At 35.9% G+C, this 23,605-nt stretch overlaps 1 protein-coding gene across 11 annotated transcripts in view; it reads right to left on the reverse strand.

The window, feature by feature from the left end:
- Positions 1–23,605, reverse strand: part of LOC138318483 (apoptosis-stimulating of p53 protein 1-like) — an 88,750-nt gene continuing 65,145 nt past the window's right edge. For 4 of the 11 annotated variants that reach the window (XM_069260879.1, XM_069260878.1, XM_069260882.1 and 1 more), the window contains 7 exons: positions 7,252–7,525; positions 6,002–6,189; positions 3,296–5,173; positions 2,907–3,040; positions 2,445–2,611; positions 1,967–2,166; positions 1–1,721 (listed from right to left, as the gene is read on the reverse strand). In XM_069260879.1, coding sequence (XP_069116980.1) covers positions 1,677–1,721; positions 1,967–2,166; positions 2,445–2,611; positions 2,907–3,040; positions 3,296–5,173; positions 6,002–6,189; positions 7,252–7,525 — 2,886 coding nt within the window. In that variant the 3' untranslated portion in view covers positions 1–1,676. Of the gene's footprint in view, positions 1,722–1,966; positions 2,167–2,444; positions 2,612–2,906; positions 3,041–3,295; positions 5,174–6,001; positions 6,190–7,251; positions 7,526–9,476; positions 9,598–11,210; positions 11,244–14,367; positions 15,066–16,254; positions 16,448–17,439; positions 17,467–21,954; positions 22,052–22,315; positions 22,599–23,605 lie in introns of those variants that run through there. The other 7 variants (XM_069260889.1, XM_069260887.1, XM_069260885.1 and 4 more) reach the window with 7 other exon arrangements.

Below are 23,605 nucleotides of genomic sequence, written 5' to 3' on the forward strand. Positions count from 1 at the left end.
TTTATATTTAGAAAATTTATCTATTTTCTTTGTTTTACAAATATCATACTGGCATAATGTATACACAACTAACTGTAAATTGTCGTTGTAGTGGAGACTACTAGGTAGTTCAGTACACAACATACTATATAGACAATCTGTAGAAATAGTGTAGAAAGCACCATGTCATATATTCACTGTTCTTGTACAGCTATTTGTCCAGTACGCTAGGAAATTCTGTATTCTAATTCTATCTAATATACTGTTTATATAAAGTATATATCTGGTAGTTACATTCATCCACAGAGATATATGTACTTTGTTATATTCCATAAAACCGAGAAGTAATGTTCCTTAATATTTTCAGTTTTATAGTGAGTAAAAATGTAACAATTTGATCTAATTGAATGTTTAAAACTGTAAAGATATTTGATTTTTTTATTCTCTAAATCAGCACCATTTAAATGAAACATTCAAACTGTAAAAATGTTGAAAGTGAGTGAATTAGGTGCTACAAAATGTTAATGATTGAGACATGAATTGAATTTTCAAACTTTCAAAAACTTTTACTAGCCTGAAATACAGTATATAAGAAATAGAAGGACATTTGAAAATATTGCCCAAAAAAGTTCACTTTTAGAAAATTTAAAGAAAGACAACAAACTTTTAGTTAGAAATGAAATTATTGATACCCATATATCAATGTCTCTGCGGCTAATTGATGTGTAGAATAATTGTAATATGAAAGTTAAATATTCTCTCACTTTTCTCCTGGGTAAGGCATATTTCGGTTGTATAGAGATTCAGAATATAATTGTACATAATAATGAATTATATTAAAATGAACATGTGTATTTTATTAAAAAAAAAAAGAAGGGGAAAAAATGAATCTGATTTTAGCACAACACTGATGAGGGTTTTTATGAGTGAAAAACAATACACAACATAATTAAAACAAGGTAGAAAAATAATATTATGTGGAATGAATATAACGTTATTATTTTCTGTACAATATTTACAAGTACATAGAGATATTGCACTATTATCTGACGATGTTACATTCGCGCATACACACTCACTTTCATCACCATTTCTCTCTCAAATAACTTAACATAAAAGAATAAATACCATTCAAGACATTTCTTCATCTACCCTCGGTAACTCGAATTACATCGACGAAAGTTTTCGAAACGAAAATTGAAAGCAGATCTATGATGCATTCTCAGTATATTGTTTAACATCTACTAGAAATGAGATTATGAATTCTAGTATTGCCTTGATATGAATTAACTTGTTTTGAAGGGAAATATTACCTTTTATGTTGTGTAGAACAAAAAATTGGTCTAGAGAGAAGCAAGAAATATTACAGAATAAGAAAATTAATACACTGGTTTAGAAAATTTACATTGTGTAACTTTTTATCCTTTTATACATTCAAACAAATTTTATAGCCCAAAACTTGTCACAAATATTGGATAAAATCTATAATTTTCCTATGACAACAGTAAAGATCAAGGGTCCCTTCAAATGCTCACAAGTACAATGTCATATCAATGGACAGTGTTTATGAACTGAGAATTGCATGTCGTTGAGATCTGCTTTCTGGGGCCCTGATATATAGCACTTAAAATGTTTATATTGCATTTATGGTTTGATTTTCCCGGACTCCTGGAGCTGTCTCCTGGAATTTCCATGTCTCAGCTGTCTGATTCTCCCGGTTGTGGTAATACTCGAGGATAGAGCTGGAAAGAAAAAGACAATACATGAGTATTGATGTAAATTTTGTAGATTTTAATAAGCTCTTAGTATCTTGCCCTCATCACAAAACTGTGTTATGTTTAAAACTATCTTACATTTTAGCTTAAGTGATATTATAAAAACTTCAGTCAAATTATTGGTTCAAAGTATGATCTTAAGTTTAAAATTGCGCCTGGAGCCATGAATATACTAATATAAAAACACCTAATATTTGTAGTGTGAACCTCACCCCTAACAAGTTCCTTGGTATGTAGCCCTCTTTCTTGTCTATCTTCGACCACCACCATTCCTTTTCTTTTTCATCTCCCTTTCTTAAGATCACAATTTTGTCCCCGATCGTGAAGCTCAGCTCGTCGCTGTTTGAAGCCTCGTAATCGAACACTGCCCATGTGGCTCCGTTGTTCATGATGCCAAGTTTTTCTTGAATACCTGAACAATAAAAATGTGTCAGATTTTGAGCGTTAACTTAAAAATTACTTAATTAATGAATTAAAAAAAAAAAAGAATTGATATGTCTTTCAAAAAATATTTCCATCATAAAAGCCATTTGCACCTGTTGGTTTTTAAAAGAATTCTGTAGACATAAAATGTTTGGAAAATAATTCTAAAAATTTTCCTTTGAAAGAACACTGCTGTGTACAAATGATAAAGGAGAGTAGGAATAGGAGTGGTTATACAGAAAACCATACACTGGATGTCAGACTTACTGTATAGATATTCTGAACAGCCATCAAAGCCGTCCTCTTCTTCTTCACATTTCTCTGCGGCTGTCTCCTGATCACTGATGGTCGTGGCGAAGATACAGGCCCCATGTTCCACCAGAAACTTCACCATTGGAAGGTTATTACAAGAGGCAGCACAGTGGAGAGGGGTCCTGAGGAGGGAGACACAGACTTGGTTAGTTTTCACACCATACATAAAATATCCGAAATTATATCGAAACAATGCTTCATACTCAACAAAATCCTATATATTTAGCTTAAATCTCTTGGGTTACTTGGTGTTGGACACTTTGTAAGTGGCTGTGAAATAACCTTAAAACCTCACAATCTTAAAGGTAATGATTAACTCCCCTTGATCTACCACAAATACTTTCAGTTTAGAATTTCTTCCCCTTATCTACCCATGTCATCGACTCTTAGTTTAGAATTACCTCCCCATTAACTTACCAGCCATCACTATCAGGTGAGTTGACATCACAGCCAAACTCCACCAGGAATTTCACGATCTCGTAGTGGCCAGCACAAATAGCATTGTGTAGAGCTGTGATTCCCTCATCATTTGGCTCACTCACATCACGAACCTGTCGAAATAAAATCATATTGGAATGACTTATATTTACACCAAGACTTCCTTTCATAATGTCTCTCTTCTTTCATCATTTCATAAATCTGAACACAATTAATATTTCCATGAACACAGGTTTGAGTTAGTACACAAAACTGTTATGAAATCAAAATTTGTTTTGTTTATTAAAACTTTTTTTTTTTACTGATTATAAGGATTTGCAATCAATAATCTAAAACAATTTTGCAATTCAAGGACATTTGAAACATACCTGACTGGCACAGCGCTTGACTAGTTCCAGTTCGCCCTCCAGAGACGAGTCCAGCAGTAGTGCTAGAGGATCAAAACTCACACGGTTACCAGACTTCTTAGCATTCCGACTCTTCAAATTCGTCTTTTTCCTCAAGACAGGTTGATCTGAAGTAACCACCGGAACACTGATGGGACTGGAGGATTTACTACCGTCTGATCCATCTCCTGTCTTTACTTTGTCCGACACATCCAGTAGGTTCCCCATCCCGTCGACAGGGACATCTTCAGGGACCTGGTCCTGGAATGAGGTGGCTTGTGTGTCATAACCACCGATATTACGTCCCTCCCCAATCTCCTGGGGTGAATGGCCCGACTGGTTCTTGTAACGGTCCACATACTTATGAAGTAATTTTGTGATGTCCTCGTTATCGCTGTCGGAGTGCCGCCTCCGAAGGTTTACATGTCTATGTGCGTGTCTGTTATGACTGACCTTATCAGAGGCAATGTCTGGGTATTGTGGAGATGTCGGAGGTGAACTAGGCTTACCTTCCTTTGGTGAACTCGCTGGGGGTGAAAGTGACTCGGTGGCTGAGGGAGGCGATAAAGACTGAGCACTATTTGGTGAAGATTGATTGGAGTCTGTGTGAGATTTTTCCTCGTTGGAGTTGTTCGTTTTCCCACCATCCTTTTTAGAAATGTTTGTATACATCATTTGTATATTTTGTTGATACTTTTTCAAGGCTTCGGAGCCAAGCTTACCCATGTATGTGTTAGCAATCACATTTTTAGAAGCATATTTATATTTAGGTGGTTGTTGTTTCGACTCCTTCCCAGAATCACTATTTAAGGACGAATCTGACCCATTATTGCTGTTAGTGTCCTTCATGGAGTCTGTTTGATCAACAGAACGTACATTTTGCTGTGCATGAGGGTAAGGAGGGGGTGCCCCTTGGTGTTTATTTGGGACAACAGAGCCCCCTGGGTAAGGGGGCGGATGTTTGTGAGGCCCTCCGTGGTGTGATGTATGGCCACTATGTTTTGTCCCATTTATCACAGTAGTATGTTTCTCTGAATGATTTGTAGAATGGTTATCGTTTGAGTAAGCATTGTTTTCCTTTAAAGAACTATCACTTGAGGCAGGTGAGCTTTGACCACTGCCCCCGGTCCGCACATCCTCGGCTATAGTGATAGTAGGGCCACCCTGTTGGTCACCTGGGCCCCGATTCAACACAGATGTACTGTACGTTGACCCAAATGGCCTCGCTGTGAAATATGAAAGATTTGTTGTGCCAGCCCGGGCAGGTATTGGGGGTGGTTGTTTCCCTTGTGTCTGTCGTGAATTCTGAGGTTGTGATGACGGCGTCTTATGTCTTTGACCCGAGTCCTTGTGAACAGGCTCCGATGGAGCATGTCCATTGGCTTTTGGCACACTTTTTGAATCCTTATTTGTCGTTGTCGTACGAGTGTCCTCAGGTCCTTTCATCACTGTATTATTATTAGGTTCCCTAACATTTTCCACACTTTTAAGAGGTTTTTTCGACAGATCCTCAGAGGAATTCATCACAAATTTAGAACTCACTGGTAACGACTGATATTTAGGGTCCATTTTATGAAAGGTAGAATCAACATTTCCGTTTAGTTTGTCTTTTGGCACGATTTGTACGTAGGGTTCCACAGCTGCCACATTGTTTCGTGTGGATTTGTTCCCTGATTTGTTATCGGTCTGCTGATTGGATTGTTTTTTCTGATCTGCTTGCTGGGCTCGTTTCTTTTTCAATCTTTGTTGTAATTCCAATATTCGGTTATCCATTTTCGATATCTCTTCCTTACGCTGTTTTAACATGTCCCTGTGATTTTTTAATTTGCTGTTTTGTTCTTCGTTCAGTTTATTCCTCATCTGAAAGTCAAATTGAAAGAATTTGTTAGATCTGTTTTTATCTGTTTTTATATCGTATTAAGGCTCAAATTGTTTGTTTTTCCTTTGAACAAAGTTGGAACATTCGGATTCAACAACAGTTAACGGAGAGTGTTTCACAATAAAATTCTTACTTTTTATACTAATCAAAAACTAAATAATTTCATTCTTTTGTAATAGACTTCTAAAGTAAATAGAACTATCTGACACTGTCCTTTCTGACACACTGTCCTATCTGACACTGTCCTATATGACACACTGTCCTATTAGATCCACTCACCTATCTGACACACTGTCATATCTGACCCACTCACCTATCTACACACTGTCCTATCTGACACACTGTCCTATTAGACACACTTACCTATCTGACACACTTACCTATCTGACACACTGTCCTATCTGACCCACAGACCCATAAATTGTTAAAGTGAATAGTCGGGCAAAGAAAACCAATCTAAATGCGTTCATTGGCCTTCCAAAAGTTCTCACATATTAATACGACGGTCAAGGTCTGCTTACGTTTCCCAGTTCTGACCATTGAAATAAAGAAAAGTTGAAAGCGAGGCTGTGTGGAAATGTAACCACGGACATAGTCAGCCGGGAGGACATTTTAGGATTCCTATACTTTAAATTAATTTCTACGTACGCAGACAGATTTTGACGAGAAAGTTTATTTTTCTATTCCATAAGAAATTATACTGGATACATTCACAACATTTTTTCCGACTTAAGCCATCCTTGCCCGACTGTTCACTTTAAGTTAACTGTACAATATTTTGATTGAATTTGGTTCTGTTCATTATTTACCATGAGTTCCTTTTTGAGTTTGTCCAGCTCAAGTTTGGCGGCATTTTGACCGGTTGCCTTGGTAACGGATTCTTTGTCTTGTTTGATATCCTCGAGTTGTCGAGTTAACTCCTCCACCTTGGCTACTGCCATCACGAGCTCCTTCTCCTTCTCACTGAAGAGGGACTTCACACTGTCCAACTCAGAATCTGCACAAAAACAATAGGTTTGTTATAATAATTTATTATTTCAATGACAATTTAAAAAAAAATAGTTTCTGTATTCCTACATTTGATCCTTTTGGGTTTTGTTTTTGGTAGCAGTAGGAAGAGGGGGGGGGGAGGGCTGGCTTGCAATTCTTATTATTTTTTTATTTTTTTTTTTATTAATTCAGAGTTTGATGACTTTTTGATTGAGTTATGATAAAGGCTGGAAGTATGGAGTTTGATCATCAAAGGAGTTGAATGTCACACCTGCAACAGCTATGTAAGTCAAATCGTTGATTACAGGTATCAGATTTTATATCATACATTTCCGGTTAGCTTGTAAGTAGGATGTGATCATGTAATAATCAAAGGACCAGGTTATAGATACACATTATAGTGACTCACTCCCTCCCATCTATTTCATTACATTGTAGATTCTTCACAAGTTCAGGAAATCCTGTATGTTACATATAAACAGATTCTAAAGTCTAGAAAATAACCCTACGAAACACCATCAGTATAAAAAGAAAACAGTTTTCCTTACAATATCGTTGACAGTTCTGAATAATGTAGGCAAACCTAGACCTCATTTAATATGCCTCAAATTAAAGATTTCCCATCAGGACTCTTTATTTTTGTTCAGTTGCCAAATATTTGTTTATTTTTGCCTTATTTACTTCAGTGATATGTGACCAACTCACTGTTTTATGTAAGTGTCCATAGTTTTGACAGCCCTAGTACATATACCACTAATTAACGGTAATTGACCCCGTAACTGCGACCAGTCACCTGTGTTATAACTAACCCGATGTGCAGTGAACCATGAATGCCAGCTTTTTACCCGATGGGTTTTAACAAAAATATCAGTTATGGCACTTAGCCCAAAGATTCTCAGGTTGATGAAAGTAAAGCCAATAAAGTAAACAAATAACATTGTCATCTTGTGGGGTTACACTATTATTCTCTTTGTTTGGACAAAAGATACCTGGTCACACATCAAGTCAGAGACGTTTGGCTTTTTGTCAGCATTCTGCAAATTAACTTCAAATTGTAACAAAAACTTACTTATGGATCCATTGGTGTTTTTATATTTTTCCGCCTCTCCACGCAGGGCTCGAAGCTTTTTCAACTTCATCTCTTGATTTTCGACTTTCTCTCGTAGTTTCTTGAGTCTGTCGTTTTCTGCTGCGATGTGTTGGTGGCGGGCCTCTTGTTGTTTGAGGTATTTGAGGCGTTGTTCCTTGGCGACCAGGACCTGTTGTTGGTGCTCAATCTGCTGTTGTTGACGCGACGCCATTTCCTGGAGCTCGCTCAACGTCAGGTCAACGCCTCCTGGCAACTGGAAAATATAAAACAAGAAAAAGATAAGACATAATGTTCAACACACATAGAAGCACAAAATAACCATGGAATCCAGTGGACCAATGGAGTCATGATCCAGTTTTTGGGGAACTATTGTTTCTTCATTGCAGTTTTGTTTCCGACTTTCCTAGGAAAATGTTAAAAATGTTTTCATTTCAGGACAAGTAATCAATTAATTCTTGTGTGCTTGTACAAAAAAAAACCAACAATAAGTATACAGATTTTGATGATGAGAAACAATCGCCAAAACACTTTAAAAGGAATCACATCCAAAGAGTTCAACCTCAATCGCATTCCACGAAGATGAATGTGCTGTCACATCTGACTACAGAATTCCAGCACTATACCATATATGTATGACTTTTCTATCTGTGGGCCAGATATTTCCTTGGGGAGATGCACAATGTTGTGATGATATTGAGGAGTAATTACATTCACAGGAGCCCAAAGATGGGTAAGCTTATCTTCACGTAAACTATAACTGGAAATGTTTCGCAAAAGATACGCTTTAACTGTCAAAGAGCTTTTCTTTCAAGTAATAATCTAAATCAAAATTACATTGAACTTCTATCAGAGTTTCAGAATCAATCAAAACAGGACAATCTTATGACCAAGTGAAATCAAATGTCAGATAGGATGATGGTATCACTGAATGGCTTTGTGTACATATGTTGTCGCTGTCAATACTAATCAATACATCACCAGCCACCTACACCCTTTCTACTGACATAATCCCCACATAGTTGTCAATTATTTCATTAATTAATTAAACCATTAATTGATAACTTTTGTGACTCCCCAAGGCGATTTGGTTGCAATTTACACCAACAGGAAGTCAGTCAACAACAATGTAATACCCAGTACTTGTTGATTTTTACGTCAATTTCTCTGTTGGCTTTCAACAAATGAGAAAAAAAAATCCAATGATAGGGTTATGTTAAACAGTAACATTTGTGGCTTTGAGGTCGTTTGGAGGTCGATTCAAGGACAGTGTTGGTTGTGTGGATATATTTATATCCATGCGGTTGATGACATTTCAGTTATAACATCTGCCTCAGGGATGCATCAGCTGATCATGAAATTGTTTTTATTGCATTTGATATTCCACCAATATATGCAGTATTTTCTGATTATCCAAGCTTGAATTTCTTAGTTTTTGATGGATATTGAAAAACTTCTGATCATTTATTATAGTCATTGTGTGCTACAAAACCTATGTGATATTTGGTACAATATATCTATCTCTTTGCATTAACAAATGTTAAGATGTGTACTGCTTACATCACTGCAATAATATATGGAGCTACGACTCTGGACAAATCTGGACTACGAGGTATTTAATACAGGAGCGGAACAATATAATTCTCTACACCATAAGGCATTGACTCTACATTGACACCATGCCAGTATATAAATTATAGGGTGAATAGGCCAACAGTAATCAATATGGCACATACACATCAGCTACATGTTTTTGTTTTGTATACTAGAAATTCAACACAAGGAAAATAATATTAACAACTTTTTAACCTCTGACATTTCCTCAATTTATCTATCAAGGAATATGAAACATTAGGAATTACAATCAGGATATGATATACATATTGTTCCTGTGAAAGTGGGAGAATTTCAGGAAAATTTGCTTATTTATTCCCATCATAACTTCTCAACATTTACTGCACCACATTGTAGTGCTCACCTGGCTACAATGTGCCAGAGGTATGCACACCTGCTAACGAGGTAGGAATAAATTGGAGTTGTCAGGTACCTTTTTATAAAGGTGATAAATCGAAAAGTTAACGGTATAAACTTGTTCAACCTGCTAGGGGGCAACATCAGTAATCACATACAGAGCCCCAAATAAAATTCCACTTAAGTAAAATATATTTCCTCCAGGTGAAAGAACAAAAAATGATATATGTGTTTACCTTGTGATTGAAACCAGGTGTGAAGAAATTTTTAGCAAAATTCTTCTTTAAAATTCCAATTCGGTAATCCATTTTTGTCTGGTCTAAAACCATAGTTATCCAAGAAATGTATTTAATTTCTGTGGAATTTCCAAAAAATGTCAAACAAAGAATACAAAAGGCAGGTCCTCAATCACATCATCATTAATTCAGGAAAGATTGTGTCAGATTGTTTACATAGGTTACAGAAAGCATCAGGTACAAATCGAGATCCCTCTCAGATGCACAAGCATGCACATAGCTATACCTCACTACAAGCTCTGAACTTTATGTTATCATGGATAGACTATACTGACTCTACCTCGTAGTAAATTTTAGAAGAAACGCTGTTATTAATGTGTCTGGCGGGAAATAAAGGGCGTTTGTTTACCTGTACCAAACATTTACTTTGGGTTCAATAGTACCCCCAATCACCAGTTATCTCCCCCTAGTCTGTTGGTGTTTGTTATTGCCGAGGCTATAAAGATTAGGACGGTCACACATTTTGTATGATACTTGTGTGTACACCATTGTAAGCCTGGATGGACATAATCATGTAATGCCCAATATCATTGTACAATGTTTGCTGATATTTTTGCTCAATATTTGTATAATTGTATACTTGGAATGTAATACATGTATCTCATTTCGGCCAATATTTGTACAGTATGTAACAACATTCAGATTCACTTCCTTTCCTTTCATAGACACTATAAAGCAGAGAAACCACGAACTAAAGAAGGATTAGACAGATGCTATGTGATGAATCAGAACAATACCACATTCTCTGTCATAATATTCCATAATTTGAGATATTCCGAAAGCCTTATTTGTGTTCTATAGTGAGCACATCCAATTAGAAAATACAAAATTGTCTGAAAAAAAGTTTTGTCTAAAATCATAAAATCATAATATTATATCTAAATCTGTGAATGGTTGCATCTGAGTGACACAGTGGGTGTTTATAAGGACATGAGTGCTTATTTGGTTAAATACTGTAATCAAGGACATCCATTTCCATGTGCTTTTCTGCTCCAACCATGAATGGCTACGTGTAGACCCGTGAAATAGAAATTACAGGTAGAAAGACTGTAATCAGCACATCCTTTGATCTTCTCTAATTACCTATTAATACTTGGTAGGCTCGGGAGCGACCTATTTACCTAGGGCTTTGTAGCCGAGCAGCCCGAGAGCTGGGTCAATAATGACGCTGATAGGCTATTATATAGTAATGTAATGACTGAAGATGGGCTGACTTGGTGATTAGTCCATCTTTACAAATAATACACCACAGTTTGGAGGAAATTGTGATTATATAAACCTAAAATGGCCAAAATCCCCCTGTAAAATGTAACCTTTATATGGGAGAAATGTGACAGAACATACCTGGAGAACAGGTAATAAGATGAAAGTTAATTGTCCATTTCATCACTTATTCATGAAACTAACCCATGAAATTCAATATTTATATAATCCTATAACCCACATAGTCTGATGTACCTTCGTTTTGTTACTTCTTAGGTAAACTTTGTCAAATATCTAACATCAAATTACACTTATATTGAAACATGAAGCCAAACAGCTGCTGAAATTTGAAGCATCAGGAATTCTGAAAAGAATCTCTTAATGTTAAAATGATCATTAAAATCTCTTTGAAGGGTTTGAAGAGATTTAAATACCTTAGTATGGTTGAATAGTAAACAGTGAAAAACTTACACAAATCATAAAATCCATATTTCTAAATCTCACAGGTTTGTCTCGCCTTGATATAAAAGTACATCCTCAGTTACATTACTCCATGTAGTTAAGTTTTGATCTGAACTAAAAATGAAACTTTTTGTTGCATGTGTATGTAGCCTTCTGTTTTTGCCCTGAAAGTATCTGAATGACATTTTATCACATTTATGACTTGGGGCAATATCTTTTTTTCATATCTGTCAATTTTAATCAAAACAATACTGGATGTCATACCACCAGACCTAGCACAGACCTCCACTTGTGGCCATTCTCTAATTGCAATCTGTCTGCCTATCACATGATTATACAAAGAACTTCCTGTGATAATCAGCCAATACCTGTACAGGTAAAAAAACTACCTGGGTATATATAGATGTTATCTTACATATCAGTACACTTCCTGTATACATGTCTAGGTATATATATATTTATTGATTTTTTTTTTACACTTGAGAATAATTGGCAACAAATGAGTATACAATGTACCTGTTCACACAAAAAACTCCTTTTATTAATTGTTTATTCATAAACTTTAGATATAGACCACATAGATAAAAATTCATTGATTTTTTCACACCTGAGAATAATTGGCAACAAATGGTCATGCAGTGTACCCATTCACATGAAAACACCTTCTCATATTTGTTTAATCAAAAACTATAAATGATTGTGTAATTTTTTTATCAGACTTACAGTCCTAGTGTTTAGTAGGGGACACAATACGGGCCCACTTTCCTTAGTCGAGATTATAATGTTTTGTTATGACACGAGTAAGACAAATATTGACTCGTCTAGCTTGTGTATATACAGAAATATAAAAGGAAACTTTTAATGTCATTCCTAAATATGTACTTTGCTGACGTCAGTTGAAGGTATATCCTTTACTGGAAATCTCTCACGCAGTGGATTAAAATTGATATTTTTACAAGGTGATCCTTGTATTTGTGAAAATCACTTTCTTCACTTTATCAACTATGGACATGCATGCAAAATTGACGTCATCAATCTTTTTTTGATCTTTTCAAATTATCTCAACACTTTCATCAAAACATAAATTGTTATTCCAGTAATAACCAAATCCAAACGCAGCCACAAAATGTTGATATAGACAGAAAATAAATGTAAGCGACATCATGATGTAATATCTAGAGGTAATCATAACATAAACTGTTGATGGTGACACAAACTTTAGATTAGATATTTAAAATGCTGACAGATCTGTATAAGTTAAATGTTATCTGAAACTTGAAAACAAAATGCTGTCATCATTTTTGGAATTTGGTCAATTTGTGCACAGACAAATGTCAGAGCACCATAGACACACTTCATTGTCTGTGGTAGAGTTCCATAAACATTGATGGTAATAATCTGTCACTGATAACACATACCGTAAATGTCATCAAAATGTTGATATTTACCATAAATGTCATTTAAAAGTTGATAATTGTTCACCTTAATTGTCATTTCAATTATCTTAATCATGGATTTTTTTCCTGTTTTATGACTTTAATACTATTACATTAGATAGTCTTTGGGTCAGTTGGAAGATTGGCAGGCTAAGTAACTTCGTTAGGGGCCACGGGTTCGAGTCTGACTGGTGGCCCTGTTTCATGAGGACTAATAACATCAATATTTAGATGTAGTAAATATTCTTCAGCATTTCATATTCATTAAACGTCTCCAGTACTGCCTATTGTTATATACGCAACAAAAAACATGTCTTTGCATATTACAGAGTTAACTGCTCTTGTGGGTAGAATTCCCCCCCCCCCCCCAATGAAGTATATCAACAATGATGGCTATTTTGTTTACATAACTGCTAGCAGCAGCTACAGTAGGTTAGAGGTACAGTGAATCATGAGGAAGGATATCGATGAAATTCAGGGCTACAATGGGTTATCAATAGGGCTAACAATATCTGAGAAAAAATGAAAATCAATATGGTTTACTGTTGTAGGCTGAACTACGGCTCTGGCGCCTTTACTCTCAATAAAATCTAAATCAGACCTGGATCTATTAGGATAGCATACAAAACCAACGTGTACCTGGTGACTTAAAATCTTACTGTACGTCTGTGATGGTTTTCTGTGAATGCAGTTCGTACATTTACATAGAGGTATTGGTTTCAACATGTGTTAACTGATAGCACGATTGCCTTTCATATTCTCTGAACTTAAATAACCTTAAATTATCAATACTAAATTGATTACAGACACTAGGCTATCTGTCATCATCTTGAAGTTTAAATTGGTTCTTTTTTATATAGATATCAGATGTCTATATTTAAAATGTAGACAAGTTTACATAGTTATTTCCATCCCCAGCCATAATATTGGTGTAGATTTTACAGTCTAAAGCTTTCTGATGACTTCTATTCATTTCCTGTTGTAGATTTCTTGATTGAAACTTACAAGCTTTGTATATGAGATGCTTGTCAACAGGTGATATTCACTTTAACATGTTTGTTACAAAAAGCAAAAGTACATAACTTAATGAATAACTCTCAATGATGATAATGGTATACTTTCATTTTCAAACGGTAAACCATAATTGGCAGTTATATATAGATCTAGTAGCTATACATATTTTCAAACTTTACAAAACCTCCCATTAATCGTTGATTTTGAGAGGTAGCAGTGGCTGAGTGGTTAAGGTGTCTAACATTCTACCTACCACTATCCCATCCACCCCTACCTTGGTGTCGCAAATATTTGAGGTTTGCTTGGAGCAATGTGAGGTAATGGACTGAAGATTAAAAACGCGACGTTAACTTAATTAAAGTGTTTTTGAGGAAAGTTTTGTTTTATATAAAGAAGACTACCCAAACATTGTACCTGCATGGAGATTTGTTTTCTGTGATTGTGTTCTGTTACATATCATATGATATATTATGTTTGAATGAACATTATTGATAGGACAAGTTCATTCATTAATAATTAAACATGTACTCCAATGTTGTGGTGATGACAGTGTCAGATGTCAACTAGATAATATGTCGTTATAGGTAAAATGACATATATACGAGTCTGATTAAATGGTACAGATATTTGTGTACATGTAGGTATGCATGTACAGGTAGGATTCTGACCTATTTAGATTTGCTGTGATTTACCTGTACATATCTACGTATACTAACCATCTTGAGGTAGCCTTCGAGCTGCGAGTTGATATATTCTAGAACAGGTATATCCCAATCTTCCTCATTGCTATCGTACGTAAATCTCCCATGATCAGCCATATTGTTAGACCTGAGTCAGGCATGATTCACACAAACCTACACAGTCCTAATCAGACAGGTATATTCTCCAGGTAGATCACACACAGGTATGACATCCACAAGGACTCAACACAACCAGATGTCACTAGGTGTAGAAATATCTATCTATTGTTTCCTGTAAACAATAACACTCCTACTGATATATATATAACAGTACTGCGGCATTCAGGTGAGCGTTTCATTGACCTATCTTATTCCAACATGGCTGCCGTCCTTATAGTAAAGTGCATTCATTCCCAAATATGTTCAATGGAGCATAGGTCCAAAAATAGCCCGCAGGTAAGTTGTTGTCAGTATGTAGCCATCCCATATCTGTCCAGGTAAAAACGATTGTTCCCCTGCCACAGTCCAACCCAAAGTATTTACCTGACTAAATACAGGTAAATAATCAACATCCACTATTAATTTAACTCGTTAGTCTTTCACTACACACCTGTACAGTGGCTCAAACCTGAAATAAACACTGCGAGGTCTTACTAATCCAGATTTCACCGGCTAAACATAATCCTTCGACAGACAGGTAGGGTCGCGCGGTGGTTTCATTTCTACACCCGTACATACAGGTAATATAAAAATGTTACCGGTTAGATATCTGGTAGGTATTCGAAAATTCAAACCTAAGTAGGTCAGGTGTGTCAGAGGTATCAGTGACTTTCACCCAGGTTTTTAATCCCAGGTGAATACAGGTGTGACTGAATACTATTTACCTATATACAGTAAGGCACTCAGCGGATCTGTCTACTTGAAAAATGTTGGCTTGTCAGGAAAATTCCTCCATCCAACTTGTCAGCCAATTAATCTCTCTCCTACCACTAAATGTCAACACCAATCATATGTTGGTGTAACTACTATATTTCTGACATAGTTTTGTGGTTTCTGGATATTTATAGTGACACTCTATAATACTGCCATGATTGCCAAACAGACCAGAGAACTTGTCACTAGAGTGGTGTGTGCTCCAAAATTATCCATAATGAAACTTTTCGTTATTTCTATTTTACCTTCTATACAATTCGATTTGGAATTGATGACAAAGTCAGACTTCTAAGCGAAAAAACAAACTCAAAGTCATGACCCTGAGATTACAAGAATTTCAGAAACTTCAGCCATTGTTGCCACTTATATTTTATCCTTTAACTTTTAGGCATTTTAAGATATCTATTGGGTAACACAATATTTTTAACCAATCATCAAAGTATTTACTCTTTAACTAAGTAAATAAATTAATTATTTCACTAATGACACAGTCAAAAGGCAACTATAATCCCTATCAAGTTTTGATAAATACCTCAACAATAACATTATAATATTTCCCCCTAGTTTGTAACCTTACTACTAGATTATCTCCCCCTGTTTGTATCTCTAATACTAGATTATCTTCCCCTAGTTTGTAACTATCATACTAGATTACCTCCCCCTAGTTTGTCACTCTAACACTAGATTATCTCCCCCTAGTTTTTAATTCTAATACTCGATTATCTCCCCCTAGTTTGTTAATCTGCCTTAGGTTACTCTAATACTAGATTTTTTCCCCTTAGATTAAATTTTACCATAAAAAGTCTGACAGAAATAGGCGCACCATAGAAACCAAAATGATAATGAAATTACAAAGAATTCAGATGAAAGAAATTCTGAAGCTTACATAGAATTATTAGTTTAAAAAGAAGAAAGTAACACAGCTAGTTTCTGATACATGCTTGCATAATAGTTTTAAACACATTACAGAATAAGTTTTTAAAACATTACCTTTTTTCGTTTACAGGTAGATCCTTTCTTTTTCCCAAGTAGAAGTTTAAAGAATTGGAACATCTCAATCACAATAGCTTTCAAATCCCAATAAAATCAGAAAATATACAAATCTGACAGTAATACAAAGAAGGATGAAAAAAACAGAACTGTTCCAATCTTTGGTATAAGCTGGAAAATTTGTAAAAGGTTCCAACGAATGCTGACAGAAATGATCGAGTTTGCTGGAAATCTCTGCCAGATCTTTCGTTGGCAGATATTTAGGTACTGACAGATTTTCAAGATGGCAAAAAAAACCCTTCTATACTGAAAGCATAGAGCGAAGATTCAGCAAGTTTCTGCAGAGTTCAAACAGAAGATGTCAGAAATGCTATAACGATGTCCCGATCTGCTGCACTTGTTAACAAAGTTGTTACCACATACATTCATTGCTGCGTAATATTGGGGCAGTTATAACCGGAGGGATGTGAAAATCATCAACTCCCCCACAGACAAGCCTTATCTAAGTCCCAAGTCATAAGCTGTTGTGAAAATAAACAGAGATGTTCTGGAAGCATCTCTTAATCTTAAGATGGCAGCCCGACTAACATAAACAACAATGTTCACACTGACATGGTGTGTAACATCAGTTTTGGTGAGGACCTGTCTGAAGCCACCTAATTCCAGGGTTTGTCAGAAAAAACCATCGAACTCTTGGGTGATATATTCTGGAATGTCAAACCTGACAAAGGTTCTGCATCCATTGTAGCATTGGACTGTCTAGATTATCACCTAATCATTATGTAAAAATACTTGTTGTCATTGCCCCCCTCCCTTCCCAATAGATGCATAATAGTCATTCAGAAAAGCATGTATTAAAAATGACAGATATATTGCATAATTTCAATAAGAAATAAACATTTCCACCTATAATGTTTGAGGTATTCCCCCTCCCAGGATGTTTTGACACTTAAGATGCTCTATATTTCTCTGGTCTATTCTATAGACCATTCATCACTTTACTATTATCATCACATCTTCATACCTAGGTAGAGGGCTTGTATCAAGGCTATGTCTGCTGACCTTTGCCACTCAGATCTAGGCAATAAATACTCTAAAATAAAAATATGTAAATTTTCAGGTTATCTACATTTTTATCATCAACATCAGTCTGCCATCCAGAAATGGTATGTTAACTTGACGTACCTCAACCCACATCCTCTAGACTCCACAAGTTGTGATCTGATGTAACACGTACCTCAACCCACATCCTCTAGACTCCACAAGTTGTGATCTGATGTAACACGTACCTCAACCCACATCCTCTAGACTCCACAAGTTGTGATCTGATGTAACACGTACCTCAACCCACATCCTCTAGACTCCACAAGTTGTGATCTGATGTAACACGTACCTCAACCCACATCCTCTAGACTCCACAAGTTGTGATCTGATGTAACACGTACCTCCAACCCACATCCTCTAGACTCCACAAGTTGTGATCTGATGTAACACGTACCTCAACCCACATCCTCTAGACTCCACAAGTTGTGATCTGATACAACACGTACCTCAACCCACATCCTCTAGACTCCACAAGTTGTGATCTGTTGTAACACGTACCTCAACCCACATCCTCTAGACTCCACAAGTTGTGATCTGATGTAACACGTACCTCAACCCACATCCTCTAGACTCCACAAGTTGTGATCTGATGTAACACGTACCTCAACCCACATCCTCTAGACTCCACAAGTTGTGATCTGATGTAACACGTACCTCAACCCACATCCTCTAGACTCCACAAGTTGTGATCTGATGTAACATATACCTCAACACTCATCCTCTAGACTCCACAAGTTGTGATCTGATGTAACACGTACCTCAACCCACATCCTCTAGACTCCACAAGTTGTGATCTGATGTAACACGTACCTCAACCCACATCCTCTAGACTCCACAAGTTGTGATCTGATGTAACACGTACCTCAACCCACATCCTCTAGACTCCATAAGTTGTGATCTGATGTTCAAATCACAACTTGTGATCTGATGTAACACGTACCTCAACCCACATCCTTTAGACTCCACAAGTTGTGATCTCTTGACTTCAATTCAACTGTTGATTCCAATGCGAGAGACGAACAGAGTCACTATTATAAAGTTTTAGCACTCTTTCCTTTTGTACTTGTATATATTTTGCCAAAACATGTTTACATAAGTTTAAGGAGGAATCTTAATCTAACTGTTTGCCACCTGTTGTTGAGAATTAATCAAATGACTTAACGCTGACGACAGATTTTACGCCCACCTGAAATACAGGTAAACAATTAGACTCGACACACCTGTTGTTAAAGTTAATCTCCTGTCACCTGGCCCCTAATCAACTTATAGCACTGATAATCATGTTGTAAATCTGACATAAGCTAAATCCAGGTTCTTAAATACTCTTAAAATTAACAAAATAATCTTTATAATGTTTGACCTTGTTCTGCAATTTAATGAAATTATCAAAATAATTTTGAAATATTTTACCTTAAGTAAATGAAATTCACGAAACAAACTCAAAATTACCCTGCTCAACTGATGTAACTTATAATTCATATTCTTCTTCTAGTATTTTCCAGACATGAAGCTAATTAGAAAACCTTATTATACAATGGTAACATAGGTAAAAAAGAAAATACAATTGAATTCAATTAAATATGCAAAATTTTTTGGTTAAACATTAAAAAGTAAGGTTTCCAAATTTCTGTATGCAGTGTCAGTATAAATAGATTTTTCTAATGATGTGAGTGAGTCAGATTCTGTTTATTTACTTGATTTGTTTACATATCATACACTGTCTCACCCCATGCTTGGTTCCCATATACAACCCCCACAATTACAACCAATACAAGGATAGGAGATAAGGCATTAGGTGATAAGGAGGGTACATATCAAGTGGAGGATCACACTGAGGGCCTATTACAGATGACCCTTGGGCAGGACCCCCTTCCTCCTAGTCCCCACCCCAGGGGCACACCAAAACAGTTACCTTGTAATAATGCACGAATGCACAAAAGACGTGTTTGAAGTTATATATACAGAGATATTGTATTACTCCCCACAAACTCCTCCAAATTACTGGTTATCAAGTAAAGTGTTATGGGAGTTCTGAGTGCCTAAAAGATTCCATTCACAATGAGGCATTGTACGCACTCAAGTTTTGAACTTGCTGTCTGCAATTTTCATCACAATCTTGACTTTAAACCACAAAATCTTATACAATAATGCAGGGTCACAATTTAATGTTTGATACTATGCACTTTCTTCTCCATTTAAATTGTACAAGACCTCGAAACTAAAAAAAAAATCAATACAAGGGAGACAACTCTTCATGTCTTGAGGGAGGACAAGCAATATGGATGGACCACTTTTTTCTTATCTGAAATGACCACTATGTTCTCAGCTATAAATGAAAATTTCTTCACAGTAATTGAAGGTAATATTTGAAAATTCTGAAGATACTGAGGCTTGACTTGACAGTATAGCAGTATACCACAACAGGCTGCTTTTAATGATGAATTATTTATTCCCAATCATCAATCAAGCGTGTAATCGATGAAAGCTCCCTGCAAAGTTAATGTGACAGAAAACTAGGTATCATGCATGCGGAGGATTTAAAGTTAACTTGTTAGATTAAATAAGGTGTTTACTTTCTGAAGTAATATCCCGGTGTTGGCACCTCCCCAAATCTTACTACACTCACACAAAGTTCACAGGTGAAATTGATTCTAGTCACAGAAAGCAATGTTACTAGCATGAACATTTCACTTGAAATAAAATCCCCACAAGGAATGTTGATACACAAATATTGTTTTCTGTCAGGAGCATGTTCTGTAGTACAGTTTTGCTTTAATACCAGGTATGTACCTGGCACCACAACTACCTCCTCACTCAAACTCCACTCCCAAAAAAATAAAAAAAGAAAAAATGGAAGTAAAATATTAATTATTTTGTTATCCCCCAAAATATTTTATATCTATACAAACAAGTGTCAGCAGATCTTTGACCTTCACACACTTCACCAATTTTTCATCCAGAACACATAAAGTGGGGAACCACTTGAGAAAGTGTCAAGTTTTTCTTCATGCTGCTGAAATGATGTTTCTAAGACCACCTGGATACTGCCTTGGTCTAACATCAAGTGTAAAAGTACAAAACTTAATGATCAAGAAAATCATTAAACAATGAACAATTACAAATGTTATGGTTTACAATTATAAAATCTAAGGTTTAAGATCTTAGTGAAATTTATACGACAAGTCTTAGAATATTTCATATTGTAAACATCTGATAGTAAAAATAAAGCTCTGATACAGATTTCACTGAAAATCTCGAGCTCACATGAAATGGAAAATAAGCTTCAATAGTTTAGGAGGAGTAGTCGGCCGGTATTTATTATTTCTTATGATTCAGACTAAAACTGTTGAAGACTATATCAATTTCCACCAAGGACCTCTCTGATAGCAGGTCTCCTAAATCTATATTACTGATATGAACAGGTAGACTGTCGCCTGATATCGTCTGATGTCGCCTGATGTCGTCTGATGTCGCCTGTCGTCTGATGTCGTCTGATGTCGTCTAATGTCCTCTGACGATGCTCTGAAGAACATCACACAACCCACTGTATGATTATCTGTTTTAAAACCCCTGACAGGGCTCTACCTGCCCAGAAATATCAACCAATTAGTACTTCCCTAGTTTCCCCTCCCTTCTGAATGGCGTCATGGGGAGAAACGTTTCACCAACGATTTGTAAATGAGGTGTAAATTGGCCCCTACAAAACATGTACCCAGTGGTTCTATCTCCTGTATCTATAGGCCCCTACACAACATGTACCCAGTGGTTCTATCTCCTGTATCTATAGGCCCCTACACAACATGTACCCAGTGGTTCTATCTCCTGTATCTATAGGCCCCTACACAACATGTACCCAGTGGTTCGATCTCCTGTATCTATAGGCCCCTACACAACATGTACCCAGTGGTTCTATCTCCTGTATCTATAGGCCCCTACACAACATGTACCCAGTGGTTCTATCTCCTGTATCTATAGGCCCCTACACAACATGTACCCAGTGGTTCTATCTCCTGTATCTATAGGCCCCTACACAACATGTACCCAGTGGTTCTATCTCCTGTATCTATAGAATTACAGTTTGGGATGAAGTATTCTGTAATATACATGTATGTAGCTTATCTTAGCAAAACGTAAAACTTCAATGTATGTAATACTAGTATGTATTAATTTTACTCTGTTTTGCCAATACAAATGTATTTAAGACCAGCTTTAAAGAGAGGACAGTGTCTGTTTCCACTTTTTAATTACTGGATGCTCAATCTTCATTTTTCTTACCATAATTTGAGTACACTGTACCATATTGTACCTAAAAAGTATTCAGGGAACTATACAGAGTGGGGTGGGCTCTTTTTGGAATGATTTAATCATGTTACAAAATGATATCTATCATTTTACTGAAGTTCGAAGTTCTTGTTTATTTATTTCAATGCATTCAAGATCAACTTAAAAAATGAAAAAAATAAAAAGTGAGGTGATGTATTTACTGGAAGCTCTTCAAGTATGTTGGTTCCAGAATCCCTGCCCCCTCCCGATGACCCCCCCCCCATCTGTTGTTGGTGAGTTAGTTTACTATCACAATAAACAGTATACAATTACCTTGGCACTACTTCACAGGATACATATAACCTTCAACTATAATCAAAGTTCAGCTGACCAGGAAATCTAAACATCATAAGAGATTTCACTGAGGATCCTACAAAATACATAGTCAAATTACAATTACTGTTATACTCAAAGGATAGGATATCAACAAAAACAAAAAAACAAAATCATCAAAGTAGATCTACAGTTTAAAAGAATTTCTATAAAAAAGTTTTGTTTTGAAGAATTTAATATAAATGACCAATTATCCAAAAATACACATCTACCTCATTTGCTATTCATCTACCGTAGTGATATCTATTTCTTAATGAAGTTTGAAACCATATCAAATGTTCAACAGATATTCAAAACTTACCGTGCTTTTAGAAAAACATGAATACAAATATCCAAAGTATGAAATCCTCAAGAGACCAACTTTTTAAAATTGTACGTGGATGTACACATGGATACACCACATATTACTACCATCGTAGAAAGTTTGATTTGAAACATTATACGGACAGCGCAGAGTGTCTGTTTAAAATCCGGTTTATCTTATTCCATCGTTAGGCAATTGGCACTCGGCATGTGTCACGGATCAGGTTACAAAACTTGCCTTTTTAAAAGTTTACAAGACAGACGCGATGCATGTGGTGGAATCGTCTTCATTGGAGAGGCTCAACTATCGTACTAGACTCTTGGCAGTAGGAACACATGTACCTGGTATATGTTTTAACCAGAACTCGTAAACTGTTTCTTCAGTTGCCTACTACGATGTTCTGATGTTTGCTAGAAGGGTCACTGCAGTCATGTGACCCTCTAATTGTTTTTTTATCGCTGTTTTTTTGTCTAGCCTGGTCCATCGCTGTAAGTTCGGAGAGCAAGTCGAATACTGGTAGGATCGCTGTTTTTTTGTCTAGCCTGGTCCATCGCTGTAAGATTCAGAGAGCAAGTCAGAATACTGGTAGGAAGTTCTAATTTTCTAATTTCATAAAGTAAACAAGAATGAAAAAAATTTTTTACATCCAACTACTTTAAAATTCATTTTGTAATGTTTGATTTTATATATTTTCTATTTACAAATTCTTTTGACATAAGTTTAGCATAGCAAACAAATATGACAATAATATGAAAATTATTTTTTTTACAATTTACATGGCTAGTTGATTATCTTGGACACAATTTTTTTACTTATTCTAAGCTTTCTGAACAAGAATGTGCTTCTACATTAAAAGATCAGTTCGGAGCTTATGGAAACAAATTTCCTAGGTTTGATAACACATTAAAGAGTTGCACAGACCATAAATTTTCAACAATTTAAATTGTCACTGAACAAATCTTTAAAACTTTAATAGGTCTCAGTAAATAGCAAATTATTCAAGCAATTTGTAGCTAAATGTTTTTTCAGCATTGGGTACAGAATTTAAAGACATTTGATATATATAAACTTCTCGTGAAACTTTTTATCAACATGTATATCAGAATAAATTCACAACAGAAATTGGGGTGGAAAGTGCTATTTAAACTTGAGAGGAGTAGTATTTGAGTGTTATTTGATTATAACTGTAGCTGAAATTCCTGTTTGAGTGATTTTAAGGACGTCCTGCGGTTAACCATAAAATATTTTAATTTAGTAAGGACGTCTGAGACTTAATAAGCCCTCTTC

Source organism: Argopecten irradians, chromosome 3 (assembly GCF_041381155.1).
Source record: "Argopecten irradians isolate NY chromosome 3, Ai_NY, whole genome shotgun sequence".
Lineage (NCBI taxonomy): Eukaryota > Metazoa > Mollusca > Bivalvia > Pectinida > Pectinidae > Argopecten > Argopecten irradians.